The 22,499-nt window shown below is 36.4% G+C and overlaps 1 protein-coding gene across 1 annotated transcript in view; it reads left to right on the forward strand.

Annotated features, from left to right (window-relative positions):
• Nucleotides 1-22,499, forward strand: part of TMEM67 (transmembrane protein 67) — a 43,845-nt gene that overhangs the window by 8,368 nt on the left and 12,978 nt on the right. Inside the window, exons 7-21 of the mRNA XM_008689142.2 lie at nucleotides 4,471-4,533; nucleotides 5,392-5,546; nucleotides 5,657-5,765; nucleotides 6,762-6,848; nucleotides 7,128-7,193; nucleotides 9,113-9,269; nucleotides 9,851-9,974; nucleotides 11,271-11,376; nucleotides 13,814-13,870; nucleotides 14,925-15,023; nucleotides 17,006-17,104; nucleotides 17,347-17,433; nucleotides 18,563-18,662; nucleotides 18,753-18,892; nucleotides 20,702-20,842. Coding sequence (XP_008687364.2) covers nucleotides 4,471-4,533; nucleotides 5,392-5,546; nucleotides 5,657-5,765; nucleotides 6,762-6,848; nucleotides 7,128-7,193; nucleotides 9,113-9,269; nucleotides 9,851-9,974; nucleotides 11,271-11,376; nucleotides 13,814-13,870; nucleotides 14,925-15,023; nucleotides 17,006-17,104; nucleotides 17,347-17,433; nucleotides 18,563-18,662; nucleotides 18,753-18,892; nucleotides 20,702-20,842 — 1,590 coding nt within the window. The remainder of the gene's footprint in view (nucleotides 1-4,470; nucleotides 4,534-5,391; nucleotides 5,547-5,656; nucleotides 5,766-6,761; nucleotides 6,849-7,127; nucleotides 7,194-9,112; nucleotides 9,270-9,850; nucleotides 9,975-11,270; nucleotides 11,377-13,813; nucleotides 13,871-14,924; nucleotides 15,024-17,005; nucleotides 17,105-17,346; nucleotides 17,434-18,562; nucleotides 18,663-18,752; nucleotides 18,893-20,701; nucleotides 20,843-22,499) is intronic.

The following is a 22,499-nucleotide window of genomic DNA, read 5'->3' on the forward strand; positions in this document are numbered from 1 at the left end:
TTCCTTTTTAAAATAATTTTGCCGAAAGTACCAATAAATTTCCTTTTCCTCTTTGTTGTCAGATCAGTCGTATAGAGCTCCCGTCTCTTTTCAGTCTCCGACCTGGAACAGGTCCTTAATCTTTTCCTGCCTTTCATGAACTCAACAGCTTTGAAGGTTATAGGCCTTACAGTCCATAGGATGACCCTTGACTGGGTCATCCAGTTTTTCCTCATAATCACAACATGCTTGGCAGGAAACCACAAAAGATGTCTTGCTTTCCTCAGTGCAGTGTACCATAACAGAAGGCATGCAGCATTCATATGTCCTGTCACTGGTGATGCTAGCTTTGATCACCTGTTACAAAAGTCACCCATGTCTGCTATAAGGGTACCATTTTTCCCTTTGTAATTGGGATTTTGTGAGGAGAATTCTCAAGATTATGCTTCATCTTCACCAAACATTAACAATAAGTTAAGTAACAGTAAGCTTTAGTCTCCATTGGTGATGCTTGCCTTTATCAACCACTGTTATGAGGTTGCCAAATGTTTCCATCGTCCTTTCTACATTTATTAGTTAACCTTCTACTGTAAGGAAGACTTTCCCCTTCTTGCCATTTATGTATTTATTTGTTTATTAATGTCAGTATAGATTAGTGGGTTCCTTTTTTATTCAGTTGGTTATAATCCAATACTGGATTATTTGTTTTGATGTTCAAATTTTCCTAGATTTAGCCATTGAAGCCCCTTCAGGTTGGCTCCTATGCCTTTTTGATATGTCTCCATCATTTGTTGAGCATTTCTTTTCTTTCTGGCACAAGAAGATTTCCAGATTCATCTTGTACTTTTCCTACCTCATTCCTGGAATCAGCCATTTTTCTAAGAATTTGTGGAGGATAATATTAGAAACCAAGATTACCGCACTTAGTTTTTTCTTTTAGGAGACATAGCTAAAATACACACACACACACACACACACACACTTATGTATATATACACATATTTATAACTATTTTTTAATTTTGTATATATATTGAAGTAAATGAGTTCATACTGATACTTTCAGTTCTAGAGCAATTCCTCAGCGTTCCTTCTAACCTTCCCTTTTGACAGATTTTAAGTACCTTCTCTAGTGGTGAGAAATCTGGGTCTCATCCTCACTTAACATGTTTGCTCAGTGTAACGGTCTTTGAACCACACTGCTCTCTTCCATCCACCTCCCCATCCTCCCTTCCTCATACCACTGTGCAGTAGGTCCATTGCAGACTTCTCTGTTAAGAAAAGGTGGACAGAGAAAGGCAATTCCGTTTTTAAAGTTAATCTGATTCAGTTAATGCATTTCATTTAAACGTATCAGTCTTGGACACTGATGCTTTCCTAAGGACAAGTTTAGAAAGCTTGATTTTAAATCATTTTATAACGTGTTGAGACAGGTTCTGTGTATTTGTATGAGACATGCAAACAAATGTAGTTAAGATTATGTGACTCTCTTGGCCCAGTCCTCAGCCTGGCAGGTATAAGAACTCAGTTTTAGCAGTGCACCTAGAGGTCAGTGAGGGCCTAAGGGACCAGTACAAAATAATTAAACCCACAAGAGACTAGATGGATTGATAAACCAGAATGCATGTTTATTAGTTTATGTTGACACTATAATTGGCAGCTAGAGTAAAGTACTTGTATTAACTTGATAATTTACACTCTTCGTAATTAGAAAAGTGTGCTTGGAACATGGCATATCAAATATTTTTTTGAGTAATACAGAATTAGAACATAATTAGTTTTGTATAATTTTATGAGAGGCATTTATACCTGCCAGTCAGTAAAGAATTTCTGTCTACATGAGTCAGTGTCTTCCCATTATCTTTCCCCAAAGATAGTAATAGTGATCTAGCATCTTGGTTTTACGTTTTTCTAAACTTTTATTTTGAAAATTTCAAAATTACGGAAAAGTTAAAAATACAAGACCATGACTGTATATGTCTCTTTCACCTAGGTTAACCAACCGTTCATGTCTTGCTGCATTTGCTTTATCTTTCCATGTGTATATAAAATGCGTGCATACACACCCTTTTTTTTTCTGAGCCACTTGAAAATAAGTTGTAGATGTATGATACTTCACTCCTAAATATTTTGTTATGTAGCTCCTAAGAACAGGGGGTTTTTCCTGGTATCACACCAAAGAAATTTAAAATTAATGTAATAGAATTACCTGATACACTGTTCATTTCCAAATTTTCCCTCTTGTTCCAATAATGTCCTTTATGCCCCCTCCCCCCCACCCCCCACTTTTTGCAGGGGCAGGGGAGGGGAAGCGAGAATCTAAGGATCCATTTAAGGATCCCACACTGCAATCAGTCTTTTAGTTTTCTTTAATCTAGACTCTACTCTGTTTTGCTTTTATGGGTTTTTGTTGTTTTTGCTGTTTTTGCTTTTATGCCATTGGCACGCAGAGTCAAGGCCAACTCTCTTGTAGAGTGTCCCACAATGTGGACTTTTCTGATTGTTTTCTCATGATTAGACTCTGAAACATCTATTTGCAAGACGATGATACAGTGTTGTGTGCAGCCATTGCATCATAACAGAGAGCACATGTTAGGTGGTCCAGTGACTGGTGATGCTAAATTTGATTGCCTGGTCACTGTGGAATCGGCCACTTCTCTTCATTGTAAAGGTACTGTGATTAATAACTTAGTCTGAGATTTTGCTTTGAGACTATGTAAATATCCATTTTAGTGGCCACTGATGAACCAGCCTTGCCTGAATCAAGTTTTAAATTGGTCATTTCAAAATAATTTCACAGTTCTCTTATTCTGTCTACATTTATGAGCTAGCAATCTTCTGTAAAGAGTGCTTTCCTTTCTCTCTGTGCTTTTTTTGTTTTTACTTTTATGTGAACTCATGAAATCTTTTTTTTTTTTTAAAGATTTTATTTATTTATTTGACAGAGAGCCAGCGAGAGAGGGAACACAAGCAGGGGGAGTGGAAGAGGGAGAAGCAGGCTTCCTGCTGAGCAGGGAGCCTGATGCGGGGCACAATCCCAGAACGTTGGGATCATGACCTGAGCAGAAGGCAGACGCTTAACGACTGAGCCACCCAGGCGCCCCGAACTCATGAAATCTTTGTTTATTCAGTGTGTTATAATGGTTTACTATTATTTTTCTTTTCAAAGCTCAAATTGTCCCAAATTTTGAAATAAGCTCCTGTGTTATTTTGACATGTCTGCATCAGTCCTTTTGCACTTCCTTGGTTTCTCTATACCACGTTACAGGCTCAACCAATATAATTTTTAATAGCTACCTAACGCTCTTATTAATGCACTGAAATTTATATAGTTGTAGTGCCTTTGAATATTTAAGTTTTCTGTTATTAATAATATTGCTGTCAATGATTTTATGCAAATAAATATGTTTTTCCTTTTGGAGAGATTATTTCCTTAAGATAAATTTCCTAAGTGTTTCTAAATTCCTGGTTTAAAATGTGTAGATATTATTTTATGAAAGGATCATGCAGCTTTAACACTGCCACTAGAATTGTCTGTGGGTTTATTTTGCATGAATTTCCAAGCACCGTTGTCTTTGCTTTCCATTTTTTTACTTAAAAAACTAGGTTTTTTTTTAGTGTGATCTTCAATCTTATACACAGATGTGGGTTTTTTTCTTAAAAAGGGAGAATTTTTGCTCCTTAAAGAGATGAAAACAGTGACTTATAATTTTATTTTAGATTTTTTGGTAGCTGTGGTGCCATGTTCCATATAATTTGGCTTTATCTCCTCTGTACATGTCCAGTAAATTACCCTGAATGGTGTTTCTCAGTGTGTCATTTTTTAGCAGGATGTGCACATAAGCTCTAAAGCAGTGGTTCTTAGCCAGAGATTTGTATCTGCAGCTTTTGGAACACATGCATGCCTTGGTTCCTCCTGGAGATTGATTTGGAAAGCAGCCAGGCATTTTCTGTTCTTAGGAAAGCCCACAGGTGATTCTGATGTTCATCGTTGTTTGAGAATCACCAGGTTGGAGATTTTAAATGTTAGTTACTCTGTATATTCCCAATTTCCTGTTGCTGAGAAATCATTCATAAATATTTCTCCTTTATTACTTGCCAATTTAATGCAGTATATAATAATCCTAAATCAGCAAATGTTAACAATGAAATACTAAATCGGTATCCAGGTTTTCTTTTTATCTTTTGCCATTTTTTTCTTTGTTTTTTTGTATTACTAAAATGGGCATACTAGTTTTTTTGGATTATAGACATTTGTTTCCTTATATCTTTTGCCTAAGTGACATGATTTTGCAGTACAGTCCGTATTTGTAATAACGGAGTTTGGTTAGAAGTAATTCTTATATTCCCATGAAAACTATTTTCTGATAACATTGAGAAAGTAATAGTACCCATTTCCCATTGGAAAATATGCATATTAATGTTTTCCTAGAAATGTAGGTAAGAAATTTGCATTTGAGCTTAAAACTAAAACTTATCTTTTTGTGAACAGGGCATGTCTTTCACTTCAGAATGGTTTGCAAAGTATTTGCAGTCATCAGCAGCTGCTTGCCGGGTAAGTGTGAATTTTTTAAAAGTAATTTTATTTCATTTTGAAGATTTGTGCCACCGTTTTTTCCCCAGATAATAAAAGTCTTCTAAGTAGGTATGTCTCCTTGGTCATATTCTATGAGAAAAATAAGCCATTTCTAGTGGAAAGAAAATACACAAAATTGAATGTCTTCAAGCTTGTTCAGCTGGAATTGAGTGTTAGGGGAAAGTGATTCATACTATTCATTTAATAAATGTTTATTAATGAACCTACTGTGTGCCAGGCCCTGTTCTCTAATCAGGTTGTATATTTCAGGAAAAGACAGGAAAAAAATCCCTCATGGAATTATATTCTGAGTAAATGCAGGTGGTTCTAAGTGCTATGAAGACAAAGCAGTATAAAGAACATAGAGAGTGGAAGGAGGTGGCTATGGCGAGGACCTGGAGTTTACTGCAAGGGGATAGAAGGATTTTATGCAAAGGAAAATATGATTGAACTCCAGGTTTTGAAAGGATCACCAGCATGGAGAGGAGATTGGGCAGAAGCAGGGAGATCAGTCAGCAGAGTATTAACAGCAATCCGAGTGAAAGATGGTGGACCCATAGCCAAGAGTGGTAGCATGGAAATGAGAGAAGTTCAGTTTCTAGATATACGGTGAAGATTGAGCCAACAGGATTTACTGAGGAGTTGGGTATGGGAAGGGAAAGGAAGAAGATCACTGCAATGTTTGATTTGAATAACTATAAAAACAGAGTTGCCTCTTCCTGATAGGGAAAACTGAGATGTTTGAGAGGCAAACTCAACAAATTAGTTTTCTTTCAAATATAGTTATTAAAGTTATTAAAGTCCATGTTACATTTCTTTGCCATGGTTTTCTTGTAGGTATATGCCAATCTAACATCTTGCCAAGCTCTCGGAAATATATGTGTGATGAACATGAATTCTTTTGACTCTACCACTTTTGATGCATGCCGACTGTTTCAGTTTATCTTTGAAAATACTGCTGGACTGCGCACTGTGCATTCCATTTCATTTTGGTAAAGATATCCTGATTGATGAACTGTCATTTTAACCAAATTCAGTGCAGTTACTTTCACAAGTATTAATATTGGTACCCCATTACTAAAACAACTGTAATTGTTTACAGGAGAGAGAATCTTCCATGGCTGTTCTATGGAGACCAGCTAGGATTAGCACCGCAAGTACTCAGTACCACACCTCTTCCTACAAATTTCAGTTTTAAAGGGGAAAACCAGGTATAAATCACTAGATTATTGAAGAATAACTGTATTTCGATTTACAATTTTAAAAGGTAGTAAGAATGTTATTAGTCATAATTCTTGATTCTTTAGGTTGTTTCTAAATATTTGATTACTAAACTAAACCCTAAATATCAGCTGCTTATAGGAATTAAACAATATAGTATTTAGCAGTCTTACCTGAGTCTGTGGATACCTCTGGATTATGTGGTTGTGGTGGCAAGTAGCAGTCGTGGGACTGGGAAGGTAGTTTATATCACCAAATGCCAGGCAGACTCAGTCCTTCTGTATTTTTGCATTTTTTTTAAAGATTTTATTTATTTATTTATTTATTTATTTATTTATTTGATAGAACAGGAGAGCACAAGCAGGGGGAGCAGCAGAGGGAGAGGGAAAAGCAGGCCCCCTGATGGAGGCTCCCTGTTTAGCAGGGAGCCTGATGCGGGGCTTGATCCCAGAACCCTGGGATCATGACCCCAGCCAAAGGCAGTCACTTAACCAACTGAGCCACCCAGGCGCCCCTGTATCTCTGCATTTTTAAGAAGTGCTTCCAAAGGTTGATTGGGACTCTGTGCCATTCCTTAGCACTTCACAGATCCAAGTTTTTACCTTCAGCTTTTTGACCTTCTAGAATGTTGGAATAGATTATTCTCCCTCCTGTTAACTCCCTAACTCTTCTATACATGTGCATGCGTGTACACACACATACACACACACATACACACTCTTAACAGGTTTGAAAGGAGGTTATCTGTCACTAGCATTGCCTCTCAATTCTGGAATAATAGTTTTAATGCAAAAAAACCAGTTCATTTATTTTAGGTGTGTTTAATCATAAAGATACTTATATTAATTTTGCTTCAAAGTAAAGGTAGTTGAATATTTGATCTTTGGGAAAAGAAAGGATCAGTCAACAATGAATGTTTCTTTATAGAATATTGCCTTGCTTCTAGAGTATGTGACATTATTTTGTTCTTGTTTTTATTTGATCAGAATAGAAAACTGAAGTTTGTTGCTGCTTCCTATGATGTAAGAGGAAATTTTCTCAAGTGGCAAACTTTAGAAGGAGGTGTTTTACAGGTGAGCATGCTTCTAGTTAAAGAATTACTAATATGCCTCGTTTTTGCCTCAGGCTAAAAACGAGGAAAAGGCTAGATATTTTCTAGATTAGAGCATCACTTGCTTGCTACAATTGATTTTTTTCTTGTGCTTTAAATGGGAATTTCTTAAAACTACTTTAAGTAGTATTATGTAAAGCATATGTTATGTCGGAGTTTAAGAACTCTTAATGACTTAATGACTAATTAGCAAAGAAAACATCATTCTGAAATATTTATCAATTGTATTCTTGTGCTATAGCTTTGTCCAGACACAGAGACAAGACTGAATGCTGCTTATTCTTTTGGAACAACCTATCAACAAAATGTAAGTTTCAACTATACTAGTCTATATTTTATCTTCATTTTTCACATCAACAATCATTGGAATGATCTTTGAATTTTCAAAACGTTTTTAATAGTAATGAATAATTTCACTGTTAAAATTTTTTATTATTTGAGTGCAGAAAATCTTACCTTGTTATCTATAGAGTTTAAACATCATATAATGTAAGATTTTCATAATTATTGTTTATTTACTCTTAGGCATATAAGTTTTAAAAATAATATTTATTTCTGAGCATCTTATTTATTTTTTAAGATTTTATTTATTTATTTGAGAGAGAGAGTGTGAGAGAGAGAGAGAGAGAGATCACAAGCAGGCGGGAGGGGTAGAGGGTGAAACAGACTGTCTGCTGAGCAGGGAGCCCAACTCGGGACTCGATCCCAGCACCCTGAGATCGATCTGAGCTGAAGGCAGATGCTTAACCGACTGAGCCACCCAGGTGCCCTATTCCTGAGCGTTTTAGAATAAAGAGAAAATATTATTTTTAGTGACTAATAAAAATGTTACTCTCTCCTCCCTCTACCGCTCCTCCCTAGTTAATAAGTAAAAATGCTTCTTTTTCTCTTTCCATATTTTTTTTCCCTTCCTCCCTCCCTGACCTTCCTTCCTATGGAAACCCATTTTTGAAATTACAGTATGGTACAAAGGAATATTATGAACCATTAAACTTTTGAAAGCCATTCACTTGTCTACAAAAATACTTCTTGATAAAATGCATATACACACACACCATAGAACAAAACCGTGATTTCTGTTTTGTTAAAACTACAATGAAAAGTGTCATCATGGAAACCAGATTGGAAGACAATAAACATTTTTAACAGTGGTTATCTCTGGATGGTGGGATTACAAGTGATTTATTTATTCATTTTTTATATTTTCTAAATCCTTTATCATGAACATGAATTTACTTTTATTATCATAAATGACTTATATGTTATTTCAAAAAGAAAAAAGGAATAATATGTGTTTACCATGACCCAGGAGAATCAACCCTGGTTAAATGCCTGCTCCTGGATGTTCAGCATTTTATCCTTGTTATCTCCTTTGATCTGCGAAATAACTGTGAGATACATATCATTACCTGTGATTCAGAGATGAGGAGATGGTGCTTAGTGAGATTAGGTAATTGACTTAAGATCTTGCCTCAGGTAAATTGTGGAACCAATGTTCTATTAGGCTTCAAATCCCTAGTTTTTCCATTGATCCTGGCTGCCTCTGAAGTAGTTCACAGGCTACTAGAGAAAACAGCTATATAGACAAAAAATTGCAAAGAATGTGGAATGTGGTGTGTACAAGGTATCATATTGATACAGAAGAGTCATCAGCAATTCCTGGGGAAGTACTAAAAGGCTTCTCAGAATGAGTGACATTTGGTCTTATAGAACGAATATGAGTTTACCAGGGAAACACAGTGGGGAAGGGAATGTCAGGCAGGAACATTTGCAATGTCAGAGAGACATAGAATAGCATAGTGTATTTAGGAACTGCAAGTATGAATGGACCATAGACTGGCAGAGAGCAGTGGGAGATAAACCTGACTCTGTTAAGGGAAGCCGAATCATAGACAACATTATACATCAGGAGAAAGAATTAAGACCTCCTCCCGTAGGACAGTAGTTTTTTAAACTTTTTTACTGATGTACACTTAATGTTGAGAATGAAGGGATACCCTCTCCAGCTGTGTTGTAGGACAAGAACCAGGCAGTTTTTTACTCTTAGTTTTTTCAGCCCTTAAAAAGAATCATGTTTACAGTATTCATGTTTTGGAAGGTACATGGAAATAAATATAAAAAAGATAGTTTAAAGATGTTTTATTTTACAAAATTAAAAAACACTTGAAAAGATACTAAATATGCTTTCTAATTTTCAGTGCTTTTATTTTTTATTTTATTTTCCAGTGTGAGATATCTCTATCTAAGATCTTAACCGACTTTCCCACTCCTATATTTTATGATGTGTACCTTCAATATACTGATGAAAATCAACACCAATATATTTGGGCTGTGCCTGTGTTAAACCTAAATCTTCAATACAATAAAATATTTGTGAACCAAGGTAAGACATCTGTACACGCTTTCTCTGAGCTAAAAACCAATAAAGAAGCCAACCAACATGATAATTTAGTAAATCATGGGTTATAAAAAACGGCATGCATTTTCTCTCATTGTATGGTCTTATGTAGTCTGCCAAAAAGTAAAACAATAAGACTGCTGGTATATTTAGACATTTTCATCAAACGTATCAGGCTTATTGTTAAGAAATTAATATTATTGCTTAAGTATAAGCTGAGAAAAATTAGTAGAACTGTAAATTGGAGCTGCGCTTCTTCAGGCTGTTCTCAAGCTGCTTTTCCGATAAATTCATTTATTTTGTTCTCGTATCATAAAATCCTTCTTATTAGGTAATTTGCAGGGAAAATATCTTCTAAAAACTCAGAAGATAATCAAGGGAGGTAGGGAAAGCTATTACCAGGAATTTCTTACAGCAATAGTTGTTTGTGCAGCCATCTTATCTAAAACAGAATGTACTAATTTTGTGTTTTAAATTTATTCAGTAAACTTCTCGAGAGCCATCTTGAACAACTTGAAGGTATTTTTTTAATGCCATCTTTTTTTTCTTTCTTTTTATGATAATAGACAGTAGCTCTAGCAAGTGGCTTCTGACTCGGCGCATTTTCTTAGTAGATGCGCTAAGTGGACGAGAAAATGACTTAGGAAGTCAGCCAAGATTAATTCGAATTGCTACCCAAATATCACTGAGGTAAACAAACATCTGTTGTACTAAATTAAGTTTGGAGTGTACGGAAAAAAGTTATAATGAAAGTGTTTACTAGTAAATCTGAGGAAAACAGTAAGGACAACTGAATTGGAACAACACGTAAGGTTTTTTAGATACCTGTGTAGATTGGTATACACCAGTAGAAGTGAGAAGCTCCACGGGAAGAATTATGAGAAGAACCTGAGGAGTTTTGTCCGAATTCACACTCTGGCCCTGCTGAATTAGAATGGGTTGAGAGGTGGAGGGGAGTTGAATGGCAGTGGTCTGAAATGGGAATGTTAGAAAGAGCCTGCCCAGTGTTTGCAGTGGGTAGTCCTCCTTTGTGTTTTCACCTCCGTTCATGGCTTACTGGTCTAGGTTGGCCCAGATTAACTGTCAGCGCCTCCCTCTTCTTAGGAAATCCTAACGATGACCCCACCTTAACACAGTGCCAGGCAGCTCTTGTTTGTTTTCAGTGTGAGATTATTACCTCTAGATCATAACTGACTTTCCCACTCCAGTATTTTTTGATGTGTACCTTGAGCACTGGTGAAAATCCACACCATCATCTTACATGAGTCTGGCACTTTGAAGCACTTCAATATACCTTTTTTCCATTGTTATTTCATTTTGATTTTCATATCAGTCTTATGGGGTATAAGCAGTACAGAAGCTTTATTGTATGTCATGCTGAAGTCCCAAATGTACTGTTTTTAGCATTCCCTCAATTTACTAATGTAGTGCCACTAGTAAAAATGAAATTGGACCTAGTCAGGTCTGACTCGATCGTGGTGGAACCATGCTGGTCCCTAGTGTTTGGCACTTTCCTTTTTTATTTACAGATTATACCCATGCATTGAATTCAGCAAAATACACTCCACTATGTGCCATAAACAGTACTAGACGTGACACACATTATTTTAAGAATTCACCTTTCTCTTTTGAAAATCGGGATGTTACCCGCCTTTTTCTAGGCTTTAACACTTCACTTTTGACTAGTCCTCAGAGATGGTTCACAGTACTTCAGTGATTTCATTTGTAAACTTCATAAGACCTAGATCAAGAAGAGTTTCTAATTTGTCTCAGGTGGTATATTTTAATATTAAAGTTTTGACTACTTAAGATAGCTTGTGTTGGTACCATTAGTTTGGTATGGTATGTTTGACCTTCCCTAGTCCTTATTAACTGGTTGGTTCTGAGATCGCCAAGACTGTCCATATTAAAACAAAACAATAAGTTAACTGTATGTTTAAGGACTTAAATATATTTATAACTAGAAATGTATTTTCTCATAAACAGCATCCACCTTGTACCCAACACAAAAAATGGAAACATTTACCCTCCTTTAATTACCATCGCGTACAGTGACATTGATATCACAGATCCCAACAGCCAGTCTGTGAAGGTGAGTCCCATGCTGGTCAGTGCCTCTGTATGTGTTAAATAATACTGTTGCTGTTTACGTTATGTTCAAAGGCTATTAGTCCTTTTTCAAGTTTTAAATAAACACTGCACTTAATATAATCAAGTCTTAATTACTTTTTACTAGTAATGATAAAGGTGAGTTCTTGTGGATCCTTCAGGTAAAAAACAAGAATTAAGTCACAGCAGTCAGGCATCCCTGTTCGGGATCCTGGGGTATGCTGAGATATGCAGTGTCTGCCCTTGTCCTCTTTCTTTGGTCAACTTGCTTGCACTAAGGTTTTGTTTCCTTCGTTAATTAAACCAGAAACTCAAACTTTCAGCAGGCACGAGTGGTCTCTTCTCACCAGGTTTACTCACTTGATGGAAATACACTTCAACAGGTAGAAAGAGTTCAAATTATCTGTAGTTTATAACTAGTGCTAAGGTGAAGTAGAGAATACTGTTTGGACCTGCAGCCACGTGGACATCCTGCTGCTTCTCCAACTCAACGTTAAGTGCAGAACTAAAGGCCTCCCTTGCCTGGGAAGTCCTGTATGGAGGAGGGACCTTGTACACCCTGCAGATGGGCCACACCAAAGGGAATGAGCCTGGAAAAGGCTGAGCACACATGCTGAATTTCTTCTCCCAACCTCACCAGTCAGATAAAGCCTCTCTCCTTTGAGGGAGGGGTTCATGACAGAGGGATAGAGATCAAAACCAGATGTAATCTTTCTATACTTTTTCCTCAGAGAGATTAAATGGATATTCCCTTCCGTCTCTGGAAACGTGAGAGATATTTAAGCATTCCCTACCTCCAAACCTCGCTAATAGCTTTTAATTTCCACTATTTTACTTTTCTAAATTTTAATGTTCTAGTTCCTACAGCCAGTACTTTTGGCTTCTCTGTTGTGCTTGATTGTACTCAGCTGCTGCTGGAATCAGGCTTTCATGAAGCAAAGGTAGGCAGGTAGGATGACTGTTCTCTAAAAGATTTTACATCCTCATCTGTGTGACCTAATTGGATGTTAAAATTAGTTTCCATTGCCCGAGCTTTTATGCACCGTAATAGGAGAATAGGAAAATCTAGAAACGGGCTTAGTAACAACAAAAGATTGGCTGGTTTAAAATTTCCCAGGTAACCGAGAGTATATTTATTTTAAGGTAAAACACTTCTGGGTCTTTTCTTTAACTATTTTTGTTGTTGCTGTTGAAAATATTCCAATGGTTTGGGGCGCCTGGGTGGCTCAGTTGTTGGGCGTCTGCCTTTGGCTCAGGGCGTGATCCCGGCATTCTGGGATCGAGCCCCACATCAGGCTCTTCCGCTGGGAGCCTGCTTCTTCCTCTCCCATTCCCCCTGCTTGTGGTCCCTCTCTCGCTGGCTATCTTTCTCTCTGTCAAATAAATAAATAAAATCTTTAAAAAAAAATATTCCAATGGTGGTCTTGATAAATTGGAAAATAATAGATGGAAAAGGAATTGAGAGAGTCATGAAACAATACTGATGAAGTCCACCTCAGATTCATTCTAAGTGTAGAATGTACAGTTCTTTCATCATTTCTTAATTTTCTATGACAGTTGTTGTAAAAGTTCTACATTAATTAAGCATTCACCTACATCTCTGCTCTCTCACCAACAGCAAATAACTTTCCCTCATATTTTCTGAGCAGATCAAGACCATCCTTCAAATTTCCCCTCGGATGAATTCCCTCAGATTTCCTCTTTAATACTTATCTCTGTTTCATTATCCTTCCGTCTCTTGTTCTGATTTTTAAGAACAAAGGGCCCTTCTTCTTTTCTTAAATTAATCTTCTACCTGTGCTTGTTTGTAGTACTTTCTCCAGTATCGTATCCTGTTTCATCCCTAATGCCTTTGTCAGCCAGCTCCTCTTCTCGTCCCTTTCCTTTGCTGATAACAACCATCAAGTTGTCCCATCTTAAAAACAAAGTAAAACAACCAAACAATAAAATCTTTTCTCAGTGCTGCCAGCTTTTTAGCTTGCTATTGTGTATCTTTCTTTGATTTCCCAACCATTTACTCTTCATCATTTGCAGTCTGGCTCTAGTCATTTTGCTTCTTTGAAAACCTCTTAGAGTGTGATTGTTGAGCCAGTTGTTAAATTCTTGATACACAAGATTAGTCACATTCCTCAGTTACAGAAACCTATCAGAAAATGAAATATCATTAGCCTGCCTGCTGTTAATGAACCTAAACGAGTTTGTAATGAACCCCTCTTTCTTTAATGTGTGTTCAAAAGGGATATTCAAAGCATCATGAATAATCCCTCAAAGTATTTCCACTTATGTATAAATAAGGGTCAACTCTAGTAATATTGATAGATTAAAAGTATGGCATTTATACATAAATACATCTTTATGGTAAAAGTAGCTTTGTGTTATATAATTTCAGTATGGCTAATTTACTTCCTTTTAAATATCAGGTTTCTTTCTCGGTCAGTTATGAAATGAATCAAGGAGAAGCACAAGTCCAGACAGATGTAAGTTTATTTTAACTTGTTAAAATATTTACGTTATATTTCTTAATTAAAAATGTTTAGATATACAGAATTGTCAAAATAGTTCTGCCGGGTTTCCTTCACCCAGCCTCCCCTAATGTTAACATCTTATATAACAATAGTGCAATGTTCACAATAAGGAAAATGATACTGATGTAATCCTGTTAACTGATGTACATACTGTGAATTTCACAAGTTTTTTCACTATCCTTTTTCTGTTTTAGGACCCAATCCAAGGTCGCATATTGCTTTTCGTGGTCATGTCTCCTTAGTCTCCTTTAATCTGTGACAGTTGCTCAGTCTTTCTCTTTCTTTCAGAACCACATCCTACACTTTTGAAGAGTACTGGTCAATTATTTTGGCCTTCAATTGGGTTTATCTGATGTTTTCACATAATTAAATCAAGGTCATGTAGTTTTGACACAGATACCACCAATATGTTGTGCCCTTCTCGGTGCATCATATCAGAAGGTACATGGTGTCAGGATGTCTTATTACTAATGATATTAACTTGGATCATATGCCTAAGGTGGTGTCTGTGGAGTTCTCCACTGTATTTTTCCATTTGTAATTAAGTATCTTGTGGGGAGATACTTTGAGAGGATGCAAATATTCTGCTTCCTGTTATCCTTTTGGTCTATAATTTTAGTATCCAGTGATGATTCTTGTCTATAAAAAGTATTACTGTAACATTGGCCTGATAATGATTTTTCTATTTCTATCATTTCTTCTGTATTTGTTAAATGGCATTCTATAAGTAGTTGTCCTTTTGCCCACATAGATTTATTTATTCAATTATTTCTTTAAATCAGTATGGACTCCTGGATATTTATTTTAGTCTAGTGATTATAATTCATTACTATGTATCTTCTTGCTCAATTGTCCTAGATTTAGCCATTGGGAGTTCCTTCAACTTGGCCCCTATGTCATCTCAACACACCCTCCACCATTTTTTGAGCACATCTTTATCCTCTATTTGTGTGTTTGAACGTTGATGAGGGAAATTACATATATTCCAAAATGTTCTTTTTTCTAGATTGCTTTGGGTGTTTTGGGTGGGCTGGCTGTTTTGTCATCTCTTCTGAAGACAGCAGGGTGGAAGAGGCGCATTGGGAGTCCCATGATTGATTTACAGGTATGGCGTCAGGAGTTTTTAAAGTGTATTTTCATCTTTGACTACTTTGTATCCTTCTTTTAAGATACAGCTGGAGAACAAGTAAAAAATTGCCTTAAGTTTCTCTGGGGTATATAACTAGGAGAGTTATATGCACACCTTATTCCCCTCCCACGTTGCCGAATGCCAGTCTGCACCCCCACCAGCAGTGCTGTTCTGGTTTCCACACATCCTCACCAACGCCTGATATTTTTCCAGCCTTTCCATTTTTTGCCAATCTGGCAGTATAAGTAGTACATCATTGTTGGTTTCATTTTCATTTCTCTGCTTTTCATATGTTTTATTAATCATTTGGGTTTCCCCTTCTGTAAACTGTCTGTTTATACCCCTTGCAAATTTTTCTATTAGGTTTCCAGTTTCTCTTGTTTATTTAAAGGATTTTTTTGTGTTTTCTAAATATGAATCCCTTTTTGGTTTTTGATGTTAAAATATCTCCTCCAAATATGACCCATCTGTTATTTTTATCTATGTGTTACTTTGTTTAACAGAAACTCTAAATTTTGATATTGTCACATCTGATTAGTTTTTCATATCCGTCTAGAATATTTTTTAGGAAAACCTTCCCAATCTCAAGATCACAAAGATATCCTCCCAGGTTTTATTCTATTAACTTTATAGTTTTACTTCTCATATAATCTTTTTTAAATTGATCTTTGTTTTTATTTTTATCTAACATTTATTGAATATATGCTGTATGCTAGGCACTTTTTAAAGCTTTATTTATATAATTTAATCCTCACAATAGCTCTGTGAAATTAGATACTATTATTATCATTCTGATTTTACACAGAATGAAATTAAGGCAGAAGTAAAATAAACTTTCTACTCATTTAAATTTTTTTAATATATTTTTTTAAAGATTTATTTATTTGAGAGAGAGAGAGAGAGCATGCAGTGGGAAGGTCAGAGGGAGAGACTCTCTAAGCAGACTCCCTCTGAGCGTGGAGCCTGATGTGGGGCTTGATCTCATGACCCATGAGATCATGACTTGAGCCGAAACCAAGAGTTGGACGCTTAACTGAGCCACCTGGGCACCCCTCTACTCATTTAATTTTTACAAATCACTAATAGATGCTATTTATTTCCATTTTGCTGATGAAGAACATGAGAAAGGCAACGTAGTAACTTGTTTGTACTGGAATATCTTCCTAACACCAAAGCCAGTGTGCCAAGGAATCAGAGGGAGGTGGGGCTTGGTTTACTGTTCGAAATAGAAAGAAAGGCTTCCCAGAGAAGTGAACTTTAGGCTGGGTTGGGTTATCTGTGCATTCCACAACTAGTTACTGAGGACCTGCTTTCTGATTGCCAAGAACACTCCCAGGTGCTGGGGGATGTGATAGTGAGCAAAGACAGATCTGGTCTCTATTGTCAGAGCTCATGAGAGTTTGCCTATCATAAAGAAGAAGAAAAGAATATTTGATGAAACAATAAACAATGCCCCTTTCATTCCACAAAATAATTGAAATGCGAGTTAACCATGGAGTAAGTGGTTGGAACTGGCAGATGAGGCTAAAAAGTCCATTTTGTGGTTCTGAAGGACCGTGTGTGTCTGGAATTTATACTCTAGTGAAGAGTCACTGTACATTTTTAGGAAAGGGAATGACACAATCCAATTTACATTTTAGAAAACTAACTCTGGTGGTAGTATGAAGGACTGATTGGGGTGGAGGGCTCCAAACTAGAAAAGAATTAGGAAGCAGTGTAACTTTCTTAGATGGTGAAAGATGAGAAGGGTTGGGTAGGACAGGTGCTTTTGGGAATAGTGAAAGGTACAGCTCCAAAGGAACCCAGGAGGTGGCCACAGTTGGTCTTTATAACTGAGTGATCCATAGATACATGAAACAAGGCTTTAAGCTTGAGAAACTGGGTAGAGAATATGTTACTGAAAGTGGTAGTATCAATAGATTGAGTATAACAACTGTAACTCTCTTTTTAAATTGCAGACGGTTATGAAATTCTTGGTGTACTATGCTGGTGATCTGGCCAATGTTTTCTTTATCATCACTGTGGGAACAGGTCTTTATTGGCTTATTTTCTTCAAAGTAAGTGAGTTCCTGAGTTTAACCTAAATGTTCATACCTGAATAACTGGTAAACTGTCTTTATAAAGGAACTGTTTTTATTTGGGGGTATTTCTGATCAAGAGTATTGAGGCAAGTGCTTAACCACCATTTCTTGAATGTGCTGTTTATTATCACCTTCCTTCTCTATGTTTCTTCGGTTTATAAATTGTGCTTATTAAAAACCTTGTGTGGTCATATTTAACAGTGTAATTTTTATCACAGGCACAGAAATCTATCTCTGTTTTGCTACCAGTGCCAGCTCAGGAAGAACGTCTTGTTACTTATGTGGGATGTGCTTTTGCTCTGAAGGTAAGTTTCAATAAGCTCGTAAGTCTTTAAAATTAAAATGCTTTCAAAATCTTTGGTGTAAAATTTGGTTTGATTTTAAAAGGAAGCATGAATTATTTTATTTTACCAAGCATGTCTACCTTTATAATAGATAGTTCATTCTGAAAATCTAGCTTAAATAATTTTCCTAAGAAGCCATAAGAAGTATTTTTGGATTAATACAAGTTATAGCTAATTTGATAAAGTGATAATTCATTATATGACTTTCTTTTTTAAAGTCTAATGATGCATTCACAATGGGATAAAATGGCTTTGGGCATGAATTTTATCTCTTTAGTGAACAGTAAAAGGTACCACCCTGAATAACATGCTGAATTTGTCTCAGAATTTGTTTTCTCAGTCTCCATATTCCTTTCCTCCTCCTCTCATGGCATCCCATCTCCCTATTTCATTTTTCTGTCACTGTATGTGAAGCTCCTTAACATGCCCCTGGTAGATCTCATCCCATGGTGCTGTGATTATTCAGTATCTGCTTTTCCCACTGATCTATGAGCTCTTTGAAGGGAGGAATCATCATATACTTACACACACTTTTAGCCTTTGATGAATAATGCATCTACCAGGAAGAACACCCTAGATTAAACATATTCCTTCTGTTAAATGAAAAAGATGTGTTTCAACAACACATTTTTAAAAATTAAATATCTCGATACCAGGAATAGAAAAAAAGATAGTGAAGGCATCTTAAAGCTTTAATTAAAGCAGCAAATTATAGTTGAAAAATACCTTTACTTATAAAGAAATCAGATGGTCTCGAAAATAAAGTATGCTTTTGGAAACCTTGGGAAAGAGAAGTATGACCCTTATATGAAGAAGAGGTAGGATGTTTACTTTTTTCATATCCCTATTTTAAGGAAAGACAGAAGAAGGGAAGGCAAATTAATGTGTATGAAACTTTTGTGACTTTGGTGATTCCGTGTTGTTTGATGAGCTTCTAGTGACCCCCTAATGATATTATAACTTTATTTGTCATTTGTGAAAATTGTATGTTCTTGTGATTACAGTATATTTGTTTCTTAAAAAAATCATTATTGTTTTCATAAGCAGGCTTAATGTGGATACTTTCAAGTGTTTTGCTTGTCATTTTCAGGCTCTGCAATTCTTGCATAAGCTTATATCCCAGATTACCATAGATATATTCTTTATTGATTGGGAGCGACCTAAAGGAAAGGTTCTTAAAGCTGTTGAAGGTAACTGAAATAACCATTGTACCAAAATTGTTTTGCTACTTTTTCAGAACAAAGATGAAACGCTTTTCCTTATTTTATCTCTCTGACCAGGTGAGGGTGGTGTTCGGAGTGCCACGGTTCCTGTGAGCATATGGAGAACGTATTTTGTAGCAAATGAATGGAATGAAATTCAGACTGTGAGAAAAATTAATCCACTCTTTCAAATACTTACTGTCCTCTTTTTTTTGGAGGTATAAACTTTTGTAATTGTGTGCAACTTCTGTGTACCTCATAAATATTAATTTCACATAATTCCACCTACATTTTCACATCAGTGGAAGAGTTTTCTAAAGAGTTTTCTGAAGTTATCAAGCTGTTACAAAGAGTGGCTTTAAAAATTGTGTTAAAATACACATAATATGAAATTTACCATCTTAACCATTTTTAAGTATGCAGTTCAATCCTGTTAGGTACATTCACATTGTTGTCCACCGACTCCTAGAACTCTTTTCCTTTGCACAACTGAAACTCTGTACCCATTAAACAATGTCCCATTCCGCCTTCCTGGCCCCTGGCAATTACTGCCATTCTACTCTGTCTCTTTCCGTTTGACTACTCTAGGTAAGGAATGGCTTTTAAACTACTGATTTGTATCAAAATCCCCTGGGAAACATTTGTAAGCTGCTATGCCTGGCCTCACCACTAGAGATTATGTTTGATTCAGTAGCTCTGAGGTGAGCCTAGTTATCTATGTTTTGAAAAAACTCCCTCCCTTTCTAATTTACATTCTTATTAGAATTAGATTTCTGTATTAGAACCACTATTATAGGTGAAATTTTTCAACAGATTATCACTGAACGCCTACTGTGGACTATATTCAGTGCTAAGAGCTGGAGCTATCTATAGCTGAGCTATGCACAGAGAATGGGTACATGCTTATGATACCTTTACAGTTATCTCACAGAGCTGGCTGGTACTATTAAAGGAAGTATTCTGTACTGAATATAAGCCTGAACTATGAAAACCGTTTATGTGCGGAATAACTTTTCTTAGGAATTGGCTGCTTATATAAAGTTAGATATGAATTATTAACTCTTATGTCTATCTTCCATTTTCCTTCTTTTCTTCCTTTCTCCGTCCTTTCCCTTTCTTTCCTTTTTTAAAGCAAAGAGAAGAATATGTGTGTCTCCAAGGCATATGAACGATTTTTCAAAAATTCGTTTATAGGATTGTTCATTAAGAGTGTTTTATAGAGGGGCACCTGGGTAGTGCAGTCATTAAGCGGCTGCCTTCAGCTCGGCGTGATCCCAGCGTTCTGGGATCGAGCCCCGCATCAGGCTCCTCTGCGGGGAGTGTGCTTCTTCCTCTCCCACTCCGCCTGCTTGTGTTCCCTCTGTGGCTGGCTGTCTCTCTGTCAAATAAATAAGCAAAATCTTTAAAAAAAAAAAAAAAGTTTTATAGAGCTTTAAAAGGTGTCATATGAAAAATAATTTTTTAGTTAAGCACATTTGGGAAACACTGGATTCAATAAAGTCATGTCGATTTCTTCAGTGTAAAACTTCCCAGAGCCTTTATTCTAAGAGAGTGGAAGGCGTGACCATGAGTATAACGTACAGACCACACTGATTTAACCATGGCTTCCTTTTATCAAAGAAGGTACCTTCCTTAAAAGACATTTTGGAAAATACTGTTTAAAAGTATAAAAAGGTATTTTGCATAGTGCCTGGCATATGTTAAAAGTGTGTGAAATGCTGGTTGTTCATTGGTAGTTTACTAAAGAAAGTTTTATTCTTTTGACAAATTTTTGCGTTTTGTTAGTGTATATAATAATAAGGTTATATTTGGCCTTTAGTCATACTGAAGAGAATTCCAAATAAACTAAATATTTTGCTTTATAATTAAAAATACTGGATAATATTTTACCAAGATTTTGTCCTGTTTATATAAACTTTTATAAATATTTTCGATTTTAAGGGAAGAAATAGGGAGGAGTGTCTCATTTTCAGAGTAGAGCTATTTTCTTTATTTATGTCTGTTTAAATTTTGCCTTTTTACTCCAGGTTGTGGGATTCAAGAACTTAGCATTAATGGACTCATCCTCTAGTCTTTCCAGAAGCCCACCTAGCTACATAGCTCCTTACAGCCGCATTTTGAGATATGCGGTATCTACTGCTCTTTGGCTCGTCATTGGAATTATACAGGTAACAACAGATTATACTTTTCAGCAACATTGCCCTTCTATATTTAAAATTATGTTTAATACTAATTATCTTCAAATATTGACCACACCCTGGTTTATACAGCAGAAAGAAGGTAATGGCGAGAACAACAATAATAGCTAATAGCTAATTCTTACCTAGTGTTATAATCTAGGCACTGTGTTAATTAATTGCATTGCACATATTAACTTGATCTTTACAGTAGCCCTCAGAGATAGGTTCAATTAGTATCCTCATTTTAAGGATGAGGACACTGGGGCACAGAAATGCTAAATAGTTTGCTAAGGTCATGCAATTAGAGATTGGCAGAACTGGAATTTGAACCCAGGCAATCTGATGTCAGAGTTCACATTCTTATCAATAGTGGGCTCTGAAGGGTCTTTCAGACCCTGCAGCTTTCTAGTCAGAGGATGGACTCCATGGCTTAGTTTATATAAACTGTAGGGATGGCTAAGCTACTCTTTCTTTCTTTCTTTCTTTCTTTCTTTCTTTCTTTCTTTCTTTCTTTCTTTTTGAAATACAATTTATTGTCTACATTTATTTATATATCATTAAATTTCACTCAGATTGCTGGTACTCCTTGTGAAATTTTTGTTGAAATATTTATTGAGAAAACTTAAACTAAAAATAAATCTCAGCATCAGGTCCTGTTTCCCTTTTTTTTTTTTTTTTTTTAAGATTTGTTTATTTATTTGAGAGAGAGTGTGCGTGTGTGTTTATGTGCACAGGGCAAGCAGGGGGATGGGCAGAGGGAGAGGGAGAGAGAGAACCCCAAGCAGGCTCCATGACCAACACGGAGCCCGACACAGGGCCCTACATGGGGCTCAGTCTCAAAACCCTGAGATCATGACCTGAGCCAAAATCAAGAGTCAACCCCTAACTGACCGAGCCACCCGGGTGCCCCATAGATCTTTTCTATGCTCATTTCCCTATCTTCTCGGACGTTAAAAAAAAAAAAAAAAGAATGAAAGGAAGAAAAGAAGCATCAGCTAAAGCACTTAACTCTAATATCTGTACTTCTTTCTCTTACTTCCAGACACTCCCATGAATGAAAAGAGCCTTTCTGTTTGGTTAAAAATTCCCTTAACTTTTAAGTCAGCAAATGATCATGGGACCTCTAGAAAGATCGGGTTAAACTACCTCTAACCTGGCAAACAAATTATCTGCCAAAAACAGCCTATTTTTAAACATGGCTTGAGATTTAAATCCAAAAATTCCTACAGAATTGGTTCCAGGTGGTATTCTATAACCTGAGAATAGACTTCTAAAATTTACGTTTATTTTAAATTGGTGAGACTTGTTTCAACTTGAAACTACAGGGATATGGGGCGCCTGGGTAGCGCAGTCGTTAAAGCGTCTGCCTTCGGCTCAGGGCGTGATCCCAGCGTACCGGGATCGAGTCCCACATCGGGCTCCTCTGCTATGAGCCTGCTTCTTCCTCTCCCACTCCCCCTGCTGTGTTCCCTCTCTCGCTGGTTGTCTCTCTGTCACATAAATAAAAATAAAATCTTTAAAAAAAAAAAAAAAAAAGAAACTACAGGGATAGGTCCAGTGAGGGATAGCTTAATAATCAGAAAAAAAAAGCCAAACAAATTAGAATTTGAAATGAGATGGGATTAAAAGTGTATGGGGTTTGATG

This window comes from Ursus maritimus, unplaced genomic scaffold, assembly GCF_017311325.1.
Source record: "Ursus maritimus isolate PB19 unplaced genomic scaffold, ASM1731132v1 scaffold_9, whole genome shotgun sequence".
Classification (NCBI taxonomy): Eukaryota; Metazoa; Chordata; class Mammalia; order Carnivora; family Ursidae; genus Ursus; species Ursus maritimus.